General features: G+C 33.4%; 1 protein-coding gene across 11 annotated transcripts in view; it reads left to right on the top strand.

Moving 5' to 3' along the window:
- Positions 1-25,160, top strand: part of HOMER1 (homer scaffold protein 1) — a 187,174-nt gene that overhangs the window by 112,293 nt on the left and 49,721 nt on the right. For 10 of the 11 annotated variants that reach the window (XR_004317921.1, XR_004317941.1, XM_032474985.1 and 7 more), the window contains one exon: positions 5,319-5,458. Coding sequence is in view for 9 of the 11 variants with exons in the window: in XM_032474985.1 (XP_032330876.1) it covers positions 5,319-5,458 (140 nt within the window). In the remaining 2 variants the exon portion in view is untranslated. Of the gene's footprint in view, positions 1-5,318; positions 5,459-13,129; positions 14,444-25,160 lie in introns of those variants that run through there. The other variant, XM_032475013.1, reaches the window with a different exon arrangement.

The raw sequence follows: 25,160 nt of genomic DNA, 5'->3' as shown, positions 1-25,160 counted from the left end.
TTCTTAATTAAGGCACTCTACCACTGAGCTATACCTTCCCTCTATTGTAACTGATTGTTAGGATCTCTGTGACTGGCTGTATCCTCTAGAGAGGATCAACTGATAGTTCTTGAATCTATCAGATCAGAAGTTTGAACTGTATCATATCTTAGAACATTTCAAGTGCAATAAATCTCAAATGTTTTAGGTTTTCTTTAACAAAGGTGTCACTTGCTATAAATGTATTTTTTGAAAGGTAGTCTGCATTAGCCAAGTATTACTTCCCTAAACTATAATATTTATATATCTAGTCCACAAATACACCATTAGAATTAGTAAATGCCTATAAATTAACATGATACCCTGTTACTATCATTAGACAAGTATGGTTTTACGGAACCAAATGCCACAAGAACAACTTTTACAACCTCAGGAAAGGTTCACTAGAATTCTCTGGTATTATTATTTGCCCTCCAAAGTAAGGACAGTGTAGATAAGATATGTGTCTTTAATCATGTTACTTGTCTCAGTGGAGTATTTTTCTACTTCTGTATTGTTTATGTCCTAGGTGTTGGCAGTGAAAATAGAGAAGGAGGAAATTAGACGTAATGGTGAAATTGACTGAACTGGGAGGAAATGCAGGAATTGAGGGAGTGATGAAGGCAAGAGAGAATAGTAAAGTAAGATGTTAAGTTAGATGTTCTTGAAACTTCTATTCTTGGTTTGTAGCATCAACTTCAAAGGAGCATTCCTACTTCAGACAGTGAATTTGAATCCTGTTGGGAGATACAGGTGAATAGTGGGTAGTTAGAAATTTGGAATTGGAGCTAAGTCTCAGGAGTCATCAACAAATGAATAATAGTTAAAGCTGTAGGTGAGAATGATATCCAGGAAAAAAATAGGATGGAAAGATAGGAGAAACGGGGGTCAAAATTTGTCACTTAAGATTGTCACTTAAGAAATTTGAGGGAGGTACAGGGGAAGACACAGAAGTAGGAAATGAAATAGCAGAGAATGTTAGCACAGAAGTCAAGAGAATTGCATTTTAAATTGGAGACAGTGATTTGGTACTTCAGGGGCAGAATTCCAATAGGTTGAGACTTAAGGGTGCAACAGCAAACTGGAGTTCACTGGTAATTAAAGGTGGACTGTTGGTGAAGGAAGGGCAATGTGAAGTAGCTTCTAGAATGAAAGGAGATAGAGTTAGTGACTTTGGGCTGTTCTTGAGGCCAGAAGGTTTGGTAGTAAGAATAAGGTAAGATATTTGGTTCTCCTGTATGAGGAGAAAAAGGGTTAGCATGATAATCTCAGGAGGATGTGGAGTTAAGAATTTTTTCCTAGAATGTGTGTGTAGGAGTAACGTGAGTGTGTTTTTAAATGGAAGGAAGGAGTTAGGGAAGGAAAAAGAGAATAGAAGGAAGGGATCATTGATGCAGCGTTGTGCAGAAGAATGTAATGTTTTGAGAGGGGAGGGTGGAAACAAATTAGCAACTTCATCTGAGACAGGAGGGAAAGATAAAAATGGATTTAGATGCAAATAGGTGGGAAACTGAGAAAGTCTATGCCAGTTTATTTCTATTTTTTTCTGTGAAGAAAGAGATCATTCTCTAAGAGGAAGTACAACTGAAGAAAGAGAAGCCTTGAGCAGAGGTTTGGAACTGCAGTTAGGTAAAGAAAAAGAAGAATCAAGTGTAAGTAAACTAAGGAATCCTCTGCACTTCAAGAGCATAACTGAAGTTGGAGCTCAAAATTATTTTCATGACATGACCCACTGTATTTAATGTATTTTCTCCCATAGCATTTGGTAGCTTGGGCACATGAAAATAGGGAATGATGATATGAAATTGGAAATTGTCAAGATGGATGTTGTGGAAGGTAAGGAAGCCTGAAAATTGGGATGATGCTGGTGAGGGTATAATTAAGGTGATTGCCTTTCTGCTGTAGGCTGACTGTGGAGAGAAGCAAAGCTGGATTGAGCCGGACAACGTAGCAAAATAGCAGATGGCCAAGAGATCTAAGTCTTGATGAGGCTGAAGAACAGATGGAAAGGGAGTGGGAGAGGTTGGGAGGATAGGAGGTTGTACAGCACAAGCCTTCCATGTCTGTTGGAATCAAAACCAGCAGTTGATGAATTAATCTGAAAAGTCAGTTAATGTAAAGACTTTTTTTTAAGATTCTTTTAAATTTATAAATTAAAATTCAGCAGTATTACATTTCATTTGTTCACCAATATTTTTATTTAAAGCTTAAGTCTTTTCTTTAAATATAAATCTGTTCATTGGAATTCATGTTCTCTTTCTTACATAAATCACCAATAATTGATTGTAATTGCATGAGTTTGTTTTCATTAAGTAGAGCTAACCCTTGGCCCTGCACACTCCTACTGCAGCACATACACCTGAGAGTAGGCTGATGCTACCACTCTGAAGGTCTGGCCTGGAGTGAGGGCCAACATCATTTCCTTCCATGTGATTTAAGATATTTCTAGGGCTTTTTGCTTTTTTTTGGGGGGGGGGGTAGGAGTGCTTTCTTGCCACTCTATAAATAGAGTAGAGGGAACAAATTCTTAAGCACTTTCTGAATCTTACATCGGTGCTGAGGCTCCTTTTATGTAATGGGGACATGTGTTAGTTTTGGCTTCCTTGATACGCTCAGATTTTAATATGCAAATTTTTTTTCCCAGTTTGCCTATTGTTATAGATTATATGTGTAGGTGTAGGGTGTAGGGAGAATTTCTCAGAAACAGTGAGATGTGAGTTTTATTTTCTCAAAATAAGGATGTAGAGGTGAAAGAAATTCATTAAATCTCAGTTTTTATTTATATTTTACACTTTTTATTTTTATCAACTATGATCAAAGAATATAGTATTTGATAATTTTTTCCTTAAATGATTACTATAGAAGTGACTAGCCACTCTGTTTCTAAGGAGAAGTTATCCTAGTTTTTCAAAAGTTTGTAGTCTAATAAATATACTTCCATGTTTTTTATTTTAATATTTGATTTAAAGATGTAAAATGTTGGCTTTATGAAAGTTAAGGTTTTTAAGGAATAACTAAAGTTAGATGTTTAGAAAATTACACAAAGTTTATATTAAAAAAACAACTAGATGTTTGGAATATGTTAAGTAAAACAAGTTTCACAGTGCTATTTTTAGCATATGTTAAATTTCTGAAAGGTTTCACCCAATACTTTTGGCTACCTCTAGGGTAGTTGGAGAAGCTAGAGAGCAAAGAAGATTGATTTCCCTTATTTCTGTTGGAATTCTTTCTTATTTTCATGAGCAAATATTAATTTTTTTAAACCTCCTTAAAAATAAAACATGTTCTGAGCTTTTTTGTTTTCATTTTAGATATAATGTTTAGGATAACTTAAATATGCCTTTTGTTAAACACAGCTAATGTTCGAGCTTTTGGAAGAAAAGCTTGCTGCAGTGAGATACTGGCATCATTGCAACCTCTATCGCTTTCTTCCTTCTCTCCTTCTTAGTTGCTTCAGCAGCATCACCATTTCTAGCCTCCCCAACACCCATGCCTCATAATCTTTCTTATTTTCCCCCAGAATGTAGTAAGAACCAGAAATCAAATGACTATTCCTCTTCCTCTCTCTTTTAGTCCTAATCTATTTTTGTCCCTCATACTCTTATCATCCAGTTCTAGCAAATCCGTAGTTGCTAATACTGGTTATGCCTTTTCAGGATAACAAGGTAATTTGCCTCTGTTATCATTTCCACTGAATCAGGTCCTGGCCAACTTACTGTTTAGTTCATTGGACAGTGAACCTTGATTATTTTAGTTTGGTTTGGCCTTTCTTGGAGAAAAATTTTCCTGATTTATTGAAACCAAATGTGAATACCTCATGGTTTCTTAGTGGCTGCTTGAAGTTTTTCTAGCTAATTGATATGGTCCATAACTGATCTAGAAATAGTCATTTTGGATACTGTTCCCATTATTCACTTAGTGAGATTTGACTTTGTTGTTGAACAATTTCATGTTGTCATATTATCCTACAAACTATTCATGCATTGACTATCAGTTAATAGGAACAATAGATTTAGGAGAAAGATTTAAAAATAATGAAATTGAAGATCAAACTAGAGGTTCCATTAATAATTGAAAAATAGTTAAGTGATAATGTGAAATCAAGAAAGTAGCCTTTTGATCTTTGATGGCTTGTACAATTTATAACATTATGGAACTATTAGTTAAAATATTTAAATGTGAAATAAAACACATACAACAATATAAAACCAGAAGCCCCAGAAAAGAAAGTTGGTCTTACTACATTAATATTTTCTATATTTCTTCCTAGTCCTTCTTCATATGCAATACTTTTTCTGTGATCTAAATATCTCCTTATATCATCCTTTTTTTTCTAGTTATAAGCATTTTCCTATATTACACATATTCTTCTTGTTTTTATTTGAGGAAATAGTATATTCTTTCAAGCTGACAAATTATGACCCATATCCCTTTTGGACGCTGGTGTTTTAATTTTCTTCCCCAACATAACCTCGTATTTCAGTTGTTAAGTTTTATTGCCCAGAGATTGCAAGGGGTCCACCAAGCTGCTCTTTAACAATCTGGTGCTAGTACCTTCCCTGGTTAATGGGTTTATCAAATGACCTCTCATTCTGATTTCTAGTATCACATTTAGGTAGTCTGATGATGGCAGTCACGAACGTGTCAGCATGAGCTTCATTTTAAATTCCATTTATTTTCCAGTGGGATAAGTTTAATTTACATCCATAGAAATAAGACAGGAAATTTTGCAAAGAAAAATATTTTCATTATGAGTAGCAGGCAAGAAAAGCTAAAATACACTAACATCATTATATATAATATGGTATAGAAATATTTCTGGTTACTTTTCTAAATGACTGTTGGAATTGAAAACAATGGCAGATAAGAAAAATTAAGACTTGTTGAAGATTCATTCTCTTCGCCTTCCTACCCTCCCAAATAAAAAATAAAATCTTGCATTTTTGTCCCATCTTTTTCTTCTCAAGTAATTATTGAATATTTTTTATTCTAATCAATTAATTGATTATATAAATGCAGAAGTTTTTTTGGTTCTTTGAAATTACACTTCTAAATTGTGTTATGTTTACATCTTTTTTTAATGTTTACATTTTTAAATTGTATTCTTTCAATTTTCTTGTGTGTTAAAAAATTGTTTCTCCTTCACAGTTCATTTTTTAAGTCTTTGACTCAAATGTCAATTGAAATATAACCATACTTCATAAGTAAACATACACCAGAGTCTTTTTTAATTTTTAGATGATCTTGTGTATTTTAACATATATAACTCTTTTTTATTTCCACTCCCTTTTTTTTTAAAGGAGTCAGCAGGCGGGGATCTTCAGTCTCCTTTAACACCAGAAAGTATCAATGGGACAGATGATGAGAGAACACCTGATGTGACACAGAACTCGGAGCCAAGGCCTGAACCGACTCAGAATGCATTGTCATTTTCACATAGGTACAGTTTCAATTCAACCATCATGATTAAGTAAAATATGTAGATATGGAAACTTACTCAGTTTCAGATAAATCTTGCAAAGTTACAACCCTGAGTGAAAATTCCAGGACAGACTTTTCTTTTTAACTGTTAACCTCAGACCGGTTTTAATAATTTATAGTTTATAGTTGCCTAGATGAACTGGAGTGAGCATTTCCATTACCCTTGTAGAAAAAGGGCTACTGAGCTGATTATAGTACAAATCGTTTTTCAGTGAAACAATATATTATTGCAAATCTCTTCTACTTATTTCTTTTCACAGCCTGTAAAAGGCCCTCTGTTAACCTAGTTTCTATTCTCTTGTATGTTCTTATTCTTACAAAATTTTAAAAATAGATTTCCTACTCTGAAATTAAACTTTACCATCGTCTTAGAGGTGACCTCACTGTATGATTTTGAAGAAGGGAACAAGTTATTGGGGTAACTTTTAGCATGGACCTATTAATTTTAATATCAGATTTATTTTGCATACCAAATAATAGTAAATAAATCTTCATATGCTTCTGAATTTTAAAGAATTTGATACTTTAAAAAGGTGCAATTTATCCTAAATGTGTTCCAAAGCTAGTTACATTAATTATTGGCCATACTGTGGGATTTTGGAGGTGTAAGGAGATCTTTGAAACTGAAGTATTGCTAAACAATATACCTATCAGTCATTATCTTAAAACTAATTTTTTTCCTTCTTTGGAAACTTTTGACTAGGCAGTTTTAGTTAACATTAAGAAAACACTTTTCCTTTGTTGTGTTCTTTGGACCAATTAAAAAAATCAACTTCTTGAGCATATTCAGAAGAATTGTGAAATGAGATATTCCAAACTCTTTTTTACGAGAATTTAAATTTTGATTGAATTTGTTGAATATTAGGGACATAGGATTAAACTTACTGAAGACTAACATTGTGGGACCTCAATGGCTGAGGAAGAAGAAATTAGGGTCTTTTTAGGAATGAACGTAGAAAAACTATTTGACTATGAGACTATTCTAATTTGTTCCTAAAATTGCTAACAATTTTGCATAAAAGAGTAGGCACATTTTGGAATTCTCATAGAGCTCATGCTTCAAGTATTGCAGTATAAACATATTCTCTTTTCTATAGCTATAAAAATGAGTGAATCACATGAAAATTTTTGGTTCCACCAACCTGAAGACTGTATGTTTACACTGATTTGTAAATCATACAGGTTTTTAAAATACGCAATTACAATTAAAGAGCAACGTGATTCATACACAGTTTAAAAAAATACTAATGTTGAGGGAAGGAAAAATTTCTTTCCTGTTAAACATATCCATTTAATAAATAAATATGACTGCACTGAACATAATTATAAACTTGATTTCTTTGGCTAACACTTGAACGAGACATGGATTGAATACTGTAGCATTAAGGAGGAAATATGAACTTTTGTATTTATCATTTGTAAAAGCTATTTCTAGTTTATGCACCTAAAAATTTCTAAATGTTTATTATTTTGCTGGCCCTTGGTATTTGGAGTTACTGTGATTGGTCATCTATTGATTTTCTCTGCTCTTGGGAGTCAAATAGAAGTTACTTACTTTGATGTGAAGATATAACTTCTTTGACAACTGGAATATGTAGATTAGCAAAGGAGATATTTGAGTTCTGAAAATAAAACTTAACAGGTCAATTTAAGCTTTTAATTTTGTTAAAGGTATTACATAATCTTACAGTTTTCTTATTATTTAAAAAATATCTTACTTACAGGATTTTAGAAGACTTATTCTCTGAACTTATTTTGATTTTACATCAGTCAATATTAAAGACTATTCACCTCATTACTTGACTGAAATCAAGACTTCTAGCTGAGATAGAAGATTGAGTATTTTATAACTAATGTCAGAATCTCAAAATGTCAGTTAGAGAACTCAGAGACATGTAATCTAGAATTTTCCAAACTATGGTAGCCTGAAATCAACTTGGGTTATATAACATATTCTTAAAAATAAAATGTAATAAAATTAAATGGGAAACACCAGAATAAAACCCACGTTAAAAGAAGAAACTGTATGTCACTAACATACATATTTATGTGTGTGCTGTATTATAGGGTAAGATGTCAAAGTTTGAAAGCATGTGCCTTTGGCATATAAAGAGATTAAATCTCTGAAGTTAGGTGATTTGTCCTAGGTCACATAGTTCATTAATAACAACTTTAGGACTACAGCTCAGCTCTTTTGATACTAGTGTGTACTGCCAGTTAATAGTGCGTCTTAATAGAATCCCAGTCACCCAAAACAAGTACATTGTTGTATCAGGAAGTTAATAACTGTTCCTATTTTATGAGAACTATAGAGAGATAAGATCAGTGTTTCATGAATTAGAGACACAAAGAATATTAAAATAATTTTTGTTTAAATCTGAAACTCATAAATGTTTAAACTTGATGTATTATCCTTTTTTTTCCCCCATGGCAAAGAACGTTTAAAAATCTGTATTTTTAAGGCTTATTTATACTATTTATTTTTGCCTTTCTTCCTTAGCACTTATTTCAGCAGAAAAGAATGAATGGCAAAAGAGATATTTTGCCAACATTCCTTTGTTCTGGTTGATACCATTTTGCTGCTAAATAAGGAGCAAAATCACTAGAATATCTGTGCAGTTCTTGTTTTTTTTTCTTTTAAAGATGGAAGAATATAGGGAACAGTGACCCAGTCAGTCAAGTTAACTAAGAGTTGATTGTAGTAATAGCTACTTAGCAAGCAATTCAAATCTTATACCTAAATCTTATTAATTCATTAATTAACACACCAAAAGAAGGCCCTGATTTTCATTTAGCTCTGAAAATTTTAGTAATGTGTTTATAGTTTGTCGACTCTCTGTAAGCTTTGTATTACTTGCTTTAAAGAGAAAAGCAAGACTTTTGTTAGCCTTTAAATTTACACAAATTTCCAAGTATCTTTGAAAGAGAGAGTACTATAATGAACTCCCATGAACACATCTCCCAGCTTCAACAGTTAGGGGAAAATGGCCAGTCTTGTTTCATTTCTAATCCTATCCGCCCTTCCAGTTTTGTGTTATTTTTAAAGCAAATCCTAGACATACAATTTTATCCACAAGTATTTTTTTTTAAATTACTTTTGAACTTAAAAAAAACGTATTTACCAAGCTAGTAAATTTTTTTTTATATTTTAATTCATTGGCATTGTAGGGGTACCTTTATTTACTCTTTTCTTTGTTTTTTTAAAAATTACACTGCTGAACTCAGTTTTAAAATGTATGGGCTGCTCAATACTCTTTAGTCAAGTGCTGTAGTCATGTTTTGTGTCTTTGTCATAGCTATGCAGAAACATTCTTATTGAATAAGTTTCAGTAAATTAACAATGTTTTGGTATAGTCTAGGGATGTATAAAATAGGGAGATTATGAGGATGAAAATGTTTAATTTCTTTGGGGAAATGGTATTAAATTTTATCTAAATCACTATTTTTCCTTAAAAAATAATTTTTTAACCTAAATGATAATATCCTTTGGGGACTTAGCAGGTATACACTCTGACCCACTGAAGTGTTGAGGGCATCTTTTGAGACCTTAGTCTTAGAATAGTTATACAGTCGACCCTTAACACAGGTTTGAACTGTGAGGGTCCACTCATATGTGGATTTCCTTCAGTAGTAAATATTACAGTACTACATGATTCACGGTTGAATCTGTGGATGTGGAACCTGTATATGGAGGACCAACTGTAAAGCTATGCATCAATTTTGACTGCATGGAGGGTTGGCACTCCTAATCCCTTGCATTGTTCAAGGGTCAACTGTATACTAAATAAAATAACTTCTTCGTGCTAATAGACCAGCATATATTTATATGGGGAAAGTGTTTGTTCTCTCACTCCAGGGAGGACTTGTTTGCTTCATAACATCAGCTGTATGGAATTGTGGAATTTACTTGTTATTTCTTAATAAAATCTAGGCTTTTTAAAAAAAGATTTAAAGCTATCTAAAATTCTCTTAGAAATAGTTAATTTTATACTATCCCAGTGCTATTAGAATATAGTGCTGAAATATAATACTGAAAACTAAAACTTTTAATTTTGTTTATTGTAAATTTATGATCCTCAAATATTCAGTAATACATTGATAAATAACTGCTGTCATATTTTTGAGAGTTGAGAGCAGGTATGTATATACAGTAGTAGCTCATGAAGCTATTTTTGTACTGATAAATTTTAAAAACAGTTTGATTATCTTAATGGAAAGTAAGCTTTTTTGAGCACCAATTGTATTTAAATTCTTTTGATATTTAGATAATGTATTCTTATGGTGCTGCTAGATTTTATGCATTTTGGGAGTACTGCATCTATCTTCTATTCAGTTAAAAGAGATTTTTTCTGCCACTTTATGTGTTTCCAGCAGATATTCATTAAAGGATGTAGGCAGAACATTACTGTTTAGTATATTGATTTTGCTTTAAATCATGACTACAATTTCACCCAAATTTATGAAATCTGGGCACATTCATTCCATTTGTATTTAGTAAATTAATTTTTTCATTTATTATCAGAATTTCCAAAAGCTACTACTTTAAAACTGTCACTAGGGATTTTTGTACAATTTCAGAAACTAAATTTCATAGGAAAATGTACATACCAGTTTAGTTACATGTTAAAAAAAAACAATGTTTTATCTTGAATGAAATACATTTTGTACTTAGTTTGAAGATGATACAAACAGGAAAAAATTGAATGACTGTTAAACACTCGGGGGTACTGTATTCTCCACAGCTGTGCCATTTGTCTCTTTCTCATGGATAATAAGCAAAACTCCTAAGATTATAGTTATGAACTAAAATAGAAGTAATTTCTGTGGATCACTCTTGCTTAAATAAAACCATGTATAAAGCTAGGGCTTGATTTCACAAAAAGTGCTTTATCATTGCTAAAAGTGCAGATGAAAAATTTGACTTGTAGTCTTCCCCTTATTGTTACAGTTACAATTGACTTAAATATTGTTATTCTTCCACCATCAAACCTAGAAAATTAGAATTCGTTTTGAAAAATTAATTTGAAGACCAAGACAATTTGTGAGAGATTGCAGTTCAGCAATTTGGAGATGTCAGAACTTCTTTTACCATAATTGTGAACAGATAGCATTTTATAAGAGATGTTATGGTAATTTGGCAGTATGTATAGGTCTGCATTGCTGGGAACTAAGAAGTAATTCATATTTTAAAAAATAAGATGCAGTAAAAAATACAGTTTAGTGACCAAGAATTTTCACTTTATTAGCTTTTTACATATGTATACTTAAATTTCCTATCTTAAATTTTTTGAGAACTTTTATTCTATTTTAATGTCTTCTAAAAATTTTTAAAGACAATGTAAAAATTTGCTAAAGCATTTTGTCAGGCATTATCGCTTAATATGGGTTATTTGCAAGGAGAAAAATACTATTCATATGAGATAATGACATTACTAGCACATCTCCAGTAGGGATTAATCCCTTCCCCTCCTTCCCTTCTGCCTTACCATTGTAATTAACTGGAAGAATTTTCGCCAATCCATCCTTAGTGATTATGAGTTTCTATTTTCAGGAAGATAGGTTTGTAGTTAGAGGTGTGGTCATTCACAATGGAACAGATTGACCTTAGATTAATTATGATCTCTTCCCTGTGGCAGGCTTTTAAAAATCCCTTTTCCCCTCTTTCTCTTCTTAAAGACCATAGTGGGGATTCCATTGGAAGGGAGGTGTGTGATATGGACAGTTCTGTTCTAAGACTCAGAGGAAAGTGTTCCTGCTTTGGATTTGGCTTTCCGTCTTTCCTCTTACTAGAATAGTAAGGGATAAGAGTAAGGGGTGAACGTAGGCAGAGACCAAGCAAGCCACATAAATGTGTGAAATTTGTTGTGTACATGACAGTATGGAATTGTGAAGTAAGGTGGAATGTGCAAGGTTCATCCAAAGATACTAAATTAAAAAAAAATAAGACCAGAGAGATGATTATATGACCCATCTGGTTTCTAGTCTGGGCTTTCAAAAGGGATCTTTGTGATTTACATATGGTTTAGCCCAAGGTAAGGATCTTAAGCAAATTCCCAGCTAGTAATATTCATTGCCTTTTAATTCTTGGTGGTGGTATTTGGGAGGATATGATCTGCAGATTTGGAATCCTGAGTATTTGGTGACATACTATTCTGATAGGTGTTATTCTCTCAAACACAAAAATCTGACCATGTCACTTCTCTCCTTAAAATATTTCAGAGGCGTGATGTATGTAGACCAGTCCATAGTCATCAGATGAGGCTTCCCCAGCCTCATCATTTTGTGCTTCTGTAGCATTTACTCCCAATTGCTTGTAGTCCTCCACTTACAACCAAGCAGCCATGCTATTGCTCCTCTGCAAGTCTTTGCTCCCTTGTTTTTGGAATGTTCTCCCTTCTCTTTGGAGTGGCTACGCACACAAACATATAGTACTTTATACTTCCTTGCCCCCAATCTCTGCCTCTAACTTGATCACCAACTGATGAACCCCTATATATCCTTATAAACTCCAGCATCACCTCCTCCAGTAAGCTCTCTCTCATGTCCTCAGACTGAATTATGTGTCTCCTTTGTTAAATTCCTATTGTCTCCAAGCTGACATATGGAAGTTAACATTAGCTTCTCAGTCTCTACTGGGGCAAGGACTGTGCTTTATTCATTAGGGTCACTGGTGCTTAGTACAGTAGGCATTCATTAAACATACGAAGGAAACAGTTTCCCTCACAGAAACTGAGTACATGCTCTGAATGCCCTTGGTACGGTGCTTCAGTCAGCTGAAGTTACACTGGTTCATAAGACCTTGAAGCTAAGATATAAAACTAGTTCTATTTTTGAAAAGCAGTCAGTCTTACCAAACTTGAGATTTGAGTTTAACTGACTTAGTTTAAATTGTCTTCAAAGTTTCATAGTTTGTGTAAAGAAATTTTAAAGATAGTTTTATTAATAATGTTACTAAATACCTAAATAATGTGAAGAATGCTAAAATGTGCATTTTCATTGTAATAGAATCATTTTCATTCTTTTCTTGAGAATAATTGTTCTTTTTATTTCAAAAGAAGTGCAGAGAACAATGATGTATTTTCGGTGAAATGAAGCAATATTTGTATTCTGTGGTTTTAAAACCGGTTATAACCACAGTGTTTTTAAAATTTTGATCTCTTATAAAGGCCAGAATAAGTACTTATTATTTGACTCGAAGAAGTGAATTTAGGGAATATAGAATTTTTTTAATTGAGAATTTTACTATGTACATTTGGCAAAAGTAAAGATGAGGGCCAACTTGTGCTTTGTGGGGTAACACATTAGCCTCACATTTATGCAAATAAGCTGACAATTCACTGAAATGTATTGAAAGTAGTCATGTTTCAGGGCCTACTTTCCTTGTAGAGTGTGTAAAATGTAAATGTGACTAAACAGTTGAAATCCATGTAAATTTTACTTTTATTTGTTTTTTATCAGTTTGCCATTTTCCTTTGACAGTTTAGATTAGCCATATATCCAGTGTAGACAAAATAGTTTGATTTTTTTTTTTAATGACTCTGTCCTAAATTGAAGTCTAAATGTTGATTTTAGAACTTTGGAGATAGAAGGAACTTGCACTACTAAATAGTCCAGACACTTCATTTTACAGGAACGGAAGCAAGTCCAGGGAAGAGGTGTTCAGCGTCACTATTTGCTCATGGCTAAATTAGACCAGAGAGGACTCCTGAGTCGTTGATCATTAGGGTCCATCCTAGTTGAGGCAGCCCTCCTTCTACTAAACTTCAAGAGGATTTATTTTCTGTATCACATTTCCAGATACTCATTGTCTCATTTTTTATCATCGTTCAACACACATTTATCATCACTTACTAAATTCCCCTGCTAGATTCTTAGCTTCTGGCTAAGCCTGATTGACTTGCATTTCTTGGTAGCCCATATTGTTGTTTCTAGTCATTTAGGCATGTAATAGATAGGAAATAAATGTGTTGTGTGAAAAAAGAATGTACATGCTTTTATTGTTACTGAGATGACAGAAAGGGGTCTATAAGTTGGTGCAACTTGATTATTAGCATCAGAAAACATACATATACTAGGAGTGGCTAACAAATATACCAATATGAAGAATAATTAGTTTACCTTTTTAATTCTAATGGGGTCTACTTACCAATTAACATTCCCATATCATTCATAGTTTTATTGAGATATAATTTGCATACTAGACAAGTCATCTATTTTAAGTGTATAATTCAGTGCTTTTTGGTATTTTCAGAGTTGTGCAGCCATCACCACAGTTAATTTTAGAAAACTTTCATTACATCCCTCAAAGCTTTTTACCCATTAGCAGCCACTTCCTTCTTCCCCTTCCTCCTAGAAGACATCCCCTGCCTCTCCCAATCCTAGGCAACTGCTAATCTGCTTTCTGTCTTTGTAGATTTGTCTGTTCTGGACATTTTGTATAAATGGAATCATATAATATGTGGTCTTTTATAGCTGGATTCTTTTATTTAGTGTGTTTACAAGGTTTATCCAAGTTGTAGGATGTGTCAGTACTTCACTTCCTTTTATTGCTGAATAATACTCTGTTAAACCAATCATCAGTTGATAGACACTTGGATTGTTTCCGCTTTCTGGAAGTTCCACCATTGTTATGGATAATGCTGCTATGAACATTTGTGTATGAGTTTTTGTGTGAACATATGTTTTCAATTCTCCAAGTGTATACTTAGAAATGGAGTAACTGTCATATGGTAATTCTGTGTTTAACCTTTGAGAGGAACTGCCTGATTGTTTTGCAAAGCAGCTGCACCATTTTAAATTCCTACGATCAGTATGTAAGGGTTCCAGTTTTTCCACATCATCATCAACACTTGTTATTATCTGTCTTTTTTATTATAGCCATCCTAATAGCTGTGAAGTAGTATCTCTTTATGGTTTTGATTTATATTTCCTTGATGGCTAATGTCAAAAAATTTTTCATGTGCTTATTGGCTACTTGTGTATCTTCTTTGGAGAAATAGCTACTCAGACCATTCGTCCATTTTTAATTGGGTTCTTTGCTGTTGAGTTGTAATTGTTTATATATTCTGATGTTAACTCCTTATCAAATAAATGATTTGCACCTATTTTCTCCAGTTCTGTGGGTTGTCTTTTCACTTTCTTGATGGTGTCCTTTGCAACACAAATGTTGTTAATTTTAGTTAAGTCGCATTTACCTTTTCTTTCCCCCTATGTTGCTTGTGCTTTTGGTGTCATATCTAAGAAACCATTGCCTACTCCATGGTCACAAAGAGTTACACCTATGTTTTCTTCTGAGAGTTCTATAGTTTTAACTCTTACATTTTGATCTTGTCCATTTTGAATATTTTTGTATATGATGTTGGATAGAAGCCCACTTTATTCTTTTGCATGTGGATATCGAGTTATCCCAGTGCCATTTGTTGAAAAGACTGTTATTTTCCTATTGAGTTGTTTTGACATCCTTGTGAAAAGTCAGTTGACCATAAATGTGAGGGTTTATTCTGAACACTCAGTTCCATCCCACTGGTCTATCCTCATGCTATTCTTCTGTATGGTAGCTTTGTAGTACATTTTGAAATTTGAAGATGTGAGTTCTCTAATTTTATTCTTTGTTTTTAAGATTGTTCTGTTTTGAGTCCCGAGAATTTCCATGTAAATTTTTGGATCAGCTTGTGAATTGTTGCAAAGAAGTCATTTGGGATCCTGATAGCAATTGCTTCGAATCTATAGAACAATTTGGATGGCCATCTTAATAATGCTGAGTTATCCATCCATGACCTGTGATGTTGTTTAGTGTTGTTTAATTTTCAGAGTATGAGTTTTTCCCTTCTTTTGTTAAATTTATTCCTAACTATTCTTTCTAATGCTGTTATTAGTGGAGTTGTTTTCTTAACTTTATTTTCTAACTGTTCATTGCTGAATATAGAAATACAATTGATTTTTGTATAGTGATATTGTATCCCATAAACTTCCTAAACTCATTTATTAGTTTCATTAGTTTTTTAGAAGCTTCCTCAGGATTTTGTATAGTGATACTGTATCCTATAAACTTGCTAAAATTCATTTATTAGTTTTAACAGTTTTTTAGTAGCTTCCTTAGGATTTTCTATATACAAAATCATGTCATCTACAAATAGAGGTAATTTTAACTTCTTCCTTTCCATTCTTGATGCCTTTGCTTTCATTTGCTTGACAACTGCCCAGTCTAGAACCTTTGGTACAATGCCGAATAGAAGTGACAAGAAGGGACATCTTTGTCTTTTTCCTGACCTAAAGGGGAAAGCTTTCAGTCTTGCATCCTTACATATAATATTAGCTGAGGCTTTTCATGGATGCTCTTTATGAGATTGAGGAAGTTCCCCTGTATTCCTAGTATTTTAGTGTTTTATATTTAATATTTATTCTGGCTGGTTAGTGATTTCTTCCCCCTCAGTGGAAGCCCCGACAGTTATATAGAGAGATTTCCTTCATAGGTGCTTTGGCATCTGTAATATGAGGTTAATGAAAAAGCATGTTGGCAAAAGTGACTTTAGAAAGTATATTCAATCCTTTGGCTTAATAGTTTTTTGTAATTGGATCATTTTAGGGTATGCTTTACTCACAGGCTAAGTTACTATTGAAGAGACAACCTAAAGCCTCTCTGCTCTATGAAATAATAGATTTTTTTCCTCTAGATATATAGAGAATAGGTATTAGTAATTTGTTAAATTATATGAAGAAGCACGTAATTGGGTGTTACCTGAGTCCAAAACACTGCTATTGTATGGTAGTCATACCTTTTCAGCTTCTTTTAAAAGGCATAGCTAAGCCATCCTGTCATTATTATATATTGTCACAAAGTCTTAGTTTCCGTAGCAAGGAAGATGTACTTTATCTTAGAGGTCTCACAGCCCACAGGACCTACTAGGTGTCAAGCCCTGAACTAGACGTGTATCACATTTTAGTTTTTTGGAGAGAAATAGGTGTCTTGGGCAGAAACAATAAAGAAGAAATTGGACTCACTTCCCTTTCCCGACTTCCCACTTCTGTGACCACATCTAGTTTTGGAACATAGTGGAGTCACCATTTCTCATGGAAGAAGAAGATCTGCAGTTTAGCCTAATTGAAAAGATGCAAATAGTCCCTGACTGAGAGACTAACTAACATGGAAGAAACATGACACTTTAAAAAGACCCAATCATCACAGATTTAACTTTGAAGAGTCAAAAGAACTGTACTTAACTGTAAGAATTCCTGAGTATGCCTAGATAGCATTTAAGATATCTCTGAGTAGCAAAAGGAAAAAATGACTTGGCGTGGCATCCTGTGTTTTGTTCCTTTGGCAAAATGCTATTATACCTGCTCCACATAATTTTCAGAAGTCTTAAAAGCTCTTGATGGAGAAAATTTTCTGTTTCTTAAAAATCAAAATAGCTATTATTCCTGATAAAGATAGTGAAAAAATAAGCAACCTGATTTTTCTGGACTTCAAAGTAGAACTCGTTCATAGATGCTGTTTCTTTTAAGACTTTAATGTAGCTATTTTCCTATGTAATCTGATACTCATATCTTGGTCCATTTCTTTTCTCGTCACCTCAGAGGGATGTTGTGAGGCAAATTTTAAATGTTCCTAAGAAAAGTGTAGAATTAATAACTCTTGACTGTCTCTGTTGATAGTTTCTACAATCGTAAGATTTTTATCTTAAAATTTACAAGTGCTTTCCTATAGTTATAAATGGATTTTAGGTGTAATAAAATGGAAGTAGAGAATGAAGTTGTATTTGATTTATCACTGAGCATCCTTGTAAATAATTTAACTGCATTAATTGTTGCATTGTTTTTTTTTCCAACCAAAAGCTTTTATACAATTATAATTAAAGAAAAGTAAAAGTGTCTGGTTTCCCCTTTTATTTAGTTGAGATTTAATTATTCATATCTCTTAGATAAAAGGTAATCCAACTCATCAATTTCTAACGAAGAGAAAATGAAAACTACAATGAAATAGATATAATTTAAAGGAAAAAAACCATAGAGATGCCCAGAATTCAGGCTTTGAATAAAACTCTGTATTATTAGGTAGAGGTGACATTTTAGTAATATTTTCATTAAAAATAAGAATAGAGATGATAAGCACTTGCTTTACCTCACAGTAAAAAGAGTTAGAAAAATTACGTTACTAAATAAAGGAAACAGGTTTAAGTATTAGTTAAAATTCATGTATAGAAAATTTTTGATAGCCTGCAGAATTTGATTTCATTTGTACAATTTCATTTTTATAACATATTTTGGAAAGTAATTGTATAACATTTCTCCTCCGCATAAATCAACCAACCCAATTTTTGCAAATCAAACAGAGATAGCACATGAATTATCTGATAATGGCTCCCAGAGCAAGGTTTTTAAATTGCTGTCAAATGTCTATTTTCTACTGCTTTACTCTCACTGTGTATAGTATCAAAAGAGAAATCAATTCAAAGTTAACTTATGGATTCAGGCATATAACCTGGCATTTATAAACAACTAATTTATAAAATCTTTTCTAAATTACCATATTATTTAAATACTTGTTTTATAACTTACTCTATATGCTATAAAAATGGGAATGGATATAGTCTTAGGTTAAGTGTGTTGGCATCAAGAAAGCACTTGAAATTAGAATGTTGTATTTTTTGTATGCCTCACTTAAAAAAAATTTAATACCTTTAGATGAACCTTGTACACTTCACTTCACCAGAGATCCTGCTACTCCCTACTGTCATATATACCTCAGTTCACTCACTTATGTTGTTTAAGTTGTTAATTTACTTGATTTGTTTGGGGGGAGTAACTATAGAAGGGGCCTTTCTTTGGCTAACTCAGTTTATCCCTCTTTTCAACATTTTCATAGTTTGCCTTCATTTAAGCATTGTATGCATACATTCATACCTACTACTGATATGAATGATATAAATTGGCTCATAGTGTATTATTCTTCCGGTTTAATGCTGGTATGTTTGAATACTGCAGCTAGAGTAACAATTTGGAAATTCTAACCTCATAATAATGAGGAAAGCACCATGTAAACAGTGAGCTAGTTTGAGGATAATTATGAAATTAGTGATAAAATTTATGTATAAGCATTAATAAAAATAAGGCTCCTTTTAAAATAATTCTGAACCTGGTTCCTTTTGCCCATACTGATACTTTTTTAACATTAAAAATGATATCTAATTGAGATAAGTTATTTTTTATTAAAAAAATTAGAATGTTTTTCTTTTCCCCTCAAATATGATAGCATCTAATACAATATGTGTATTCTTCTAACCAATCTATCATAGAAAGCAAATATTAAAGTTGGTAAACATGTGCTTCAGAAATAATGAAGAAATACTGCCACATTAGTCATTACCTTAACAATATGCCCTGTCTGATCTTTAAAACTTAGAAGGGCTATCTTGTGTCAGTGCCCATTTTATTATGGGAGCAGTTTATCAAATACATCCTGAGCCTGATGTAATTCTAGAAAGAATAATTTTCTGGGAGGAAATGTGAATAATATAATGGTTTTGTGATCGTTTTGTCAGTCTCTAAAAATAAAACACGTTCTTACCATCATATACCTCTCAAAAGGTGAACTTGGGTTCTTCTGGCTGTGCTGCTTGTAATATTCTTTTAGGTAAATCACTTCATCCCTCTGAGCTGGTTTCCTCATCTATCAAGTAAAAGCAGGGGGTGGGGGGCAGTGAGTAATGATTTATAAGGCCCTTTCTCTTGATCATCTTAAAGTGATCTTGCCTTTAGTCCAAGAAATGAGTAAGATGTCCTCTTGTGGTCTTTTGTGGCTGGGCATGAGATTTAGCACCGAGTTTATAATCATTAAAAACACTGATATGTTACTGTGCTACATAAAAAATTAAATAAGTTAAATTCACCATCTCTGTCTTTAAATAGAACATTAGGCAGAAGAAGTTGTGCCCTATGCTTTTCCATGATATGTACACATAATTAAAATTATTTAAATTCCTTCCAGATGGCACTGTGAATTCAAAATATGTGATCCATCAGTTATTACTGTTGAACGATAAACTCATTTAAAGTTAGAACACTAGCACAGAAGACAGCATAGCATTGTAATGTCCTGGAATGGATTAATATAATGGGATGAACTTTTGAACAATAATACCATCTAATAACTAGACTTACAGATTGAAACCCATAATGACAATTAAGTCTTCTATACTTGGGAATGAATTTTAGCAGCATTAAATCATAAACAGCAAATTGAAACCTGCTTTATGTACTGGTTCACTTTGAAACATGGTATTAACCAGTGGAAAATGGTGAGATCTGAGAGGCTGTCCTTGGGGAAAGGAAGATGTAAGAATTTAAAAAGTAATTTATTGCTATACCTGGAAATAATAGTGTAGGCATTTACACTTCAAATAGTGTTGTTGGATATCTTGTCTGTGGGTCATGCCTCACAGTTTAACACAAGCTCCAGACTAATTTATAGAAAGCGTCATGCCCCAAAAGGCCGGGGAGGAATACTTGCTTTTAACTCACTAAATTTCAGTGATGCCAACTGAGAGAAAGATCATCTTTGTTCTTCTTCTTCCTTTATTTTCTTCCTCAAGAGATCATCTTTTAATAGTTTATTTCAGTTCAGAACTCTGAAGGCTAGGCTATGCACTATCCTTAGTGCTTCTGAAGATTAGATGGTATGGTGTATATAGAAATCTATTTATTAAAGGGCCTTAGAGGGGTTTGTATTTAAACCTATATTTTTATACCGTTTAATTTTTTTACAGTTTTATCTCCACTCATTTTATTTTACAATTGTCTCATGAGAAGTAGAATTTACCCATTTTCAAAGAAAAAAAGAACCTGAGGTATAAGGAGGCTAGGGAGTTTTTCTAAAATCTGTAGATCTCAGAATTAGAATTTGACTCTAATCTTCTGCTTCTCTGCCCCAGTCTTTGCCAGATTTATCCTGAAGAAATTTTAAGCCCATATGGAGACCAAACTTGAAAAAGATGATAATTAACAAAATTCATTCGTTGTTTGGCACAATAGGTCACAAGTCACCAATAAGTAGTAGGTCTGTAGGCATTTAATTCACTTCAGAATATATTATGTACTTAGGCTAAGTCAACATGGTCATGTTGATTTATAGTTATTTACACTGACAAATATGTTAATAGGGTTTATTGTGTATACTTGTATCTGTGTATAGTCATAGTATTCTTGATTATATACTGCAGGAAAGGAAAATCATTAGGAAATCTTAGATTTGGGTAATATATATGAGTATAGGGCACAATAAATTTACATATAATGTGTTTTCTGTGCTCTTTAGTCTATTAATCTAGTAATATAGTTAAGAGTACAATCTGAGCGTTTACCAAGTAGCTGGTTAACTGTTTCAATACTGCTTAGAGCTACTCTTTATGTTTCCAAAACCATCATGGCATGAGCAAACGTTTGGAACCCTTGTAAGGATATGGCAACTTACCAGCATCTCATTTCTTGGGAGCAGCAAGTTAAAACTTGCACATAGTTTATGCAGAATATGGTCGTAGTCCCTGAATAGTTCAAAAGTAAATTCTAGATTTTATTTGAAAGTAAAGAGGTTAAAATTAGCTCTGCTATGAACCAGTGATTCTAAAAACATGTCCAGAGGTTGGGGTCACCTGGAAAGCACAATTGCGGTTATGGAGTGCTTTTTTATGTATGTATATATATGTGGGTAATCACATGGATTAGAAAGCATTTAGCTAACGTGTTATATGTGTAAAAATTACCATGAGCCACATTCAAAAGTATGGCCAAACTAAGCATAACCAGCTGTTTCTGGAAGTTATCCATGTATAGGTCCTCTTTTCATATTCATTCGTTCAAAATCATTAATTGAGCGTGTCTGTGTGCCAGGACAGAGTGACTAAGGCTGCCCTTAAGGAGCTTTGTGAGGCAGTAGGACATATATTTGGTGGTGATCCATGATTATGCAGAGGTGGTGATTCAGAGAGCCCTGGAAGCCCCAGAGAGCCCAGCTATCTTCCCGTATACCTCAGCTCTCTGATCTCATGCTTCCCTTTACACTCTTGACATATTTGAGTGCCAGGTACTGTGGATACATCAGTGCACAAGGCACACAGCTCTGTTCTCGTGGTGTTTAGACTTAAGTGTGGGGAGTAAGAAAAATAAATAAATGCATAATTACTGCTGTGAAGAGTGTCATGGAAGAAGAGGTCACAGGGAGTGGGAGAGGGCAGGTAGTGTTATGTCTGAGTCAGAAGAGGACGCCCCCCTGAGGAGTCACACGTCAGTCAACCTACCAGAGAACAGAAGCCACCTAGAAGAGTGGAGGAGGAGCATTCCAGGCAGAGGGAGGGGCACCTGAAGCCCTTACGTGTTTAGTGCCGTCAGCCCAGGTCACAGTAGTGATGGTGGAAAGAATCTGTAGAGAAAAACCAGGATGGAAGAAATGAGAGAATTTTTTCACTCGGTAGCATTGAGAGGAACGGAATAGGAAAAGATAAAAATGTCTCTACTCCATGAGCTTGTAAGCCTTTGGAGAACAATAGCCATGCTTATTATTTATTCTTGAATTCATCTTGTCTGGTAGAATGCAGTGAACATTTGTTAACTCAGGTGACTGGTCACTTGTTCGCTATATATTAGAATTTTTTTTTCTGCCTTAGGGTGAGAAATGCCTTTGAGGATGAGAAAAATGTCATATACATCTAATCCCCCAAATATTAAGTGCAGTACTGTTGATTTATCTCTGATTGCTTGAATTAAGTTCAGAAATTACACAAACCGATAGCCTTTTTAGTTATCCAGAAACCATGAAAATGTTAGCATCACATGACTAAATAAATCAGAAATGTAATCTTAGTGCATCGATAGAAAACAAACACTTCTTTGTCTTTCTTCTCCAGGAGAACCCAAGAGGTAAAATATATAAATTCCCACATTTTATAGGATTTGTCATATGGTTCTCAATTGCTAAAAATTTTAAGGAAGAGGTACTCCTGACTGTATTATAAATCATTATATATTATTTAGCATTGTCTGTTAAGATCATCTATGAATATAGTGTTAAGTGGTATCAGTAAATGGAATCTAAAATAAGTTTGTCTTCTTTCTTGAATTTCTTTGTTCACTTTTACAAAAATGCATCTGAAAGAGTAGTTAAGTATACTCTCAAAAGATTAACATTTCTAAGTTGCCTGAAGTTAGTTGCCACAGGTCATGTCATTTTAATGTAATTCTTGAAAAAACTCAGCATGGAAGCTAGCTTTCTAGATCTGTATTTACATAGAGTTTCTCCTAAGTCTTTATTTTTTCCTAGCTTTATTAAGGTATAATTGACATATAACATTGTGTAAGTTTAAGGTATACAGTGTGTTGATTTGGTACATTTATATATTGCAAAATAATTTCATCAGGCAACACCTGTGTCAGGTCACATAATTACCATTTCTTTTTTGGGATAAGAACATTTAAGATGTTACTCTTAGCAACTTTCCTTTTCTTTTTCTTTATATATATATTTTTAAATTGAAGTATGGTCAGTTTACAATGTTGTGTTAATTTCTGTTGTATAGCATAATGCTTCAGTCATATATGAACATACATGTATTTATTTTCATATTCTTTTTTCACCATAAGTTACAAGATATTGAATATAGTTCCCTGTACATAACTTTCAAGTATGTAATACAGTATTCTTAACTATAATCACTATACTGTACATTAGATCCCCAGAACTTTTTCATCTAGTAGCTGGAAGTTTATACTCTTTGACCAATATCTGGATCCTTTTTCTCCCACCCCCTCTTCCCTGGTAACTGCCATTGTAGTCTGTTTGTATGCATTTGGCTTTTTTTTAGATTCTGCATATAAAAGACAGTATACAGTATTTCTCCTTCTCTGACTTATTTCACGTAGCATAATGCCCTCAGGGTCCATCTATGTGGTCACAAATGGCAGGATGTACTTCTTTCTCATGGCTGAATAATATTCCATTGTGTATATATACCAGATCTTTGTTTTCCGTTGATGGACACTTAGATTGTCTCCATATCTTGTCTATTATGAATAATGCTGCAGTGAACATGGGATCATAAGTCTTTAATTTGTTTTTTATAAATCAGTAAGTCATAGAGATGTAACTTAAGTAGTTAAAAGGCAAAAAAATCAGTCATTACAAGTGCCTAAGATATTTACATAAGGAGTCACTAATACGGGTAAACACAATGTATATGATAAAAGCTCCTCTGAAGCTTGGGATATGTAGTTATTTGGGGTGTTTTCTGAAAGCTGTTAATAAACCAAGTAAACCTCAAAGCATATTTTAATGCTAAGAGCCTAGTTTTAGTTTCTGCATTCATTTGTAGAAAACAGCATAGCAAATAGTAATAGTAGTTCCTTGAAGTAATTACACAGGTAATCACATGTACACGTTTTATAAAATTTTTACTTTTACATGTAAATTTAGGTAAAACATCCATCTCTATAATGCAAAGTCTTTTGATTTTGAGTAATTTAGTGACATGGATGTCTGTTGTTTTCATATCCTCAAAAAGAAATAAAGAGATCCTACTTTATTAGTCAATCCATGCTTGTAACCATTCTCCACTTCAAAACATGTTTCAAAATATGTTTTGCAAATTTTACTGTGATGTCAAAGGCCTTTGGAACAACATCTTAAATCTGTTTAATCCATACTTTACCAGACTCTCCAAGGATTTGAACCCAACTTTCACATTTTCATTTCACTTCTGATTTGTATAATCTCATCATGATTGATTTTTATTAATCTACATTCTAAGCTAGTTGAAAAGTAGTCCCCTTCATGGCATTCTCAACACAATTATATGACGGCATCTAGCCTATTGTAGATAACAAAGCACCGGAATAGCTCATGTGGGAAAAGACATGGTTTAGTTGGAAAAACCTTGAGGCAGGAATCTTGATTCAAGTTTTAGCTCTGTTGCTGTTATATAGAAGGTGGAAAGTCCCCATCCATTACAGCATTTGGATTTAATAGTCTGGATTAATTCAGTTGCTTAAGCTTGGCATAAATGAAGCCCATGTCACTGTCTTGATATCATATGTGATAGCTTTACACAAACAAAAACTCTTTTAAAGTCACAGATTACAAAAGAGGTGTTAAGCAAGGGAAATTTAAGTTAATGGAATGGACATGTTCAAATCTGCCACTGCTACTAGAAAAACAACACAAAGCAAATATCCCACTGACAGTGATTTTAGTTATATCATCTTTCTATTGCTTAAGTGATGACTGTTGCTGAACTAATCTGGAGATGGAGCACAGCCAGTCTTCATCAGCTTGGCCAGTAAAGTTGGTCCTTGGAGTTACTTTGGCTTCTATCCAGGCTGACTACGCAGGCTTTAAAGGAAAAACAACAAAAAAAAAACCCTCTTGGTAATAGCCAATCAATCAGTAGTAGACTAAACTGTTATTAATTCTGAACTATATTCACTTATCAGCAGTTCCCCTTTTTAAAAGTTCGTTTGCATAATACTTTTGATCAGGGCCCTTACTTTTGCATAATATTTACATTGCTCACATATACATTAAATAAATGAAGTTACTAATGATGATCTGCCTCAACTAAAAGACAATAATAGTTGCAAGTAAAATTTTGTTCATAGTATAACTCAAACTTTTAAGT

The sequence above is a fragment of the Camelus ferus genome, chromosome 3 (genome assembly GCF_009834535.1).
Source record: "Camelus ferus isolate YT-003-E chromosome 3, BCGSAC_Cfer_1.0, whole genome shotgun sequence".
NCBI lineage: Eukaryota > Metazoa > Chordata > Mammalia > Artiodactyla > Camelidae > Camelus > Camelus ferus.
This window is presented reverse-complemented; position numbering and strand designations above follow the sequence as displayed.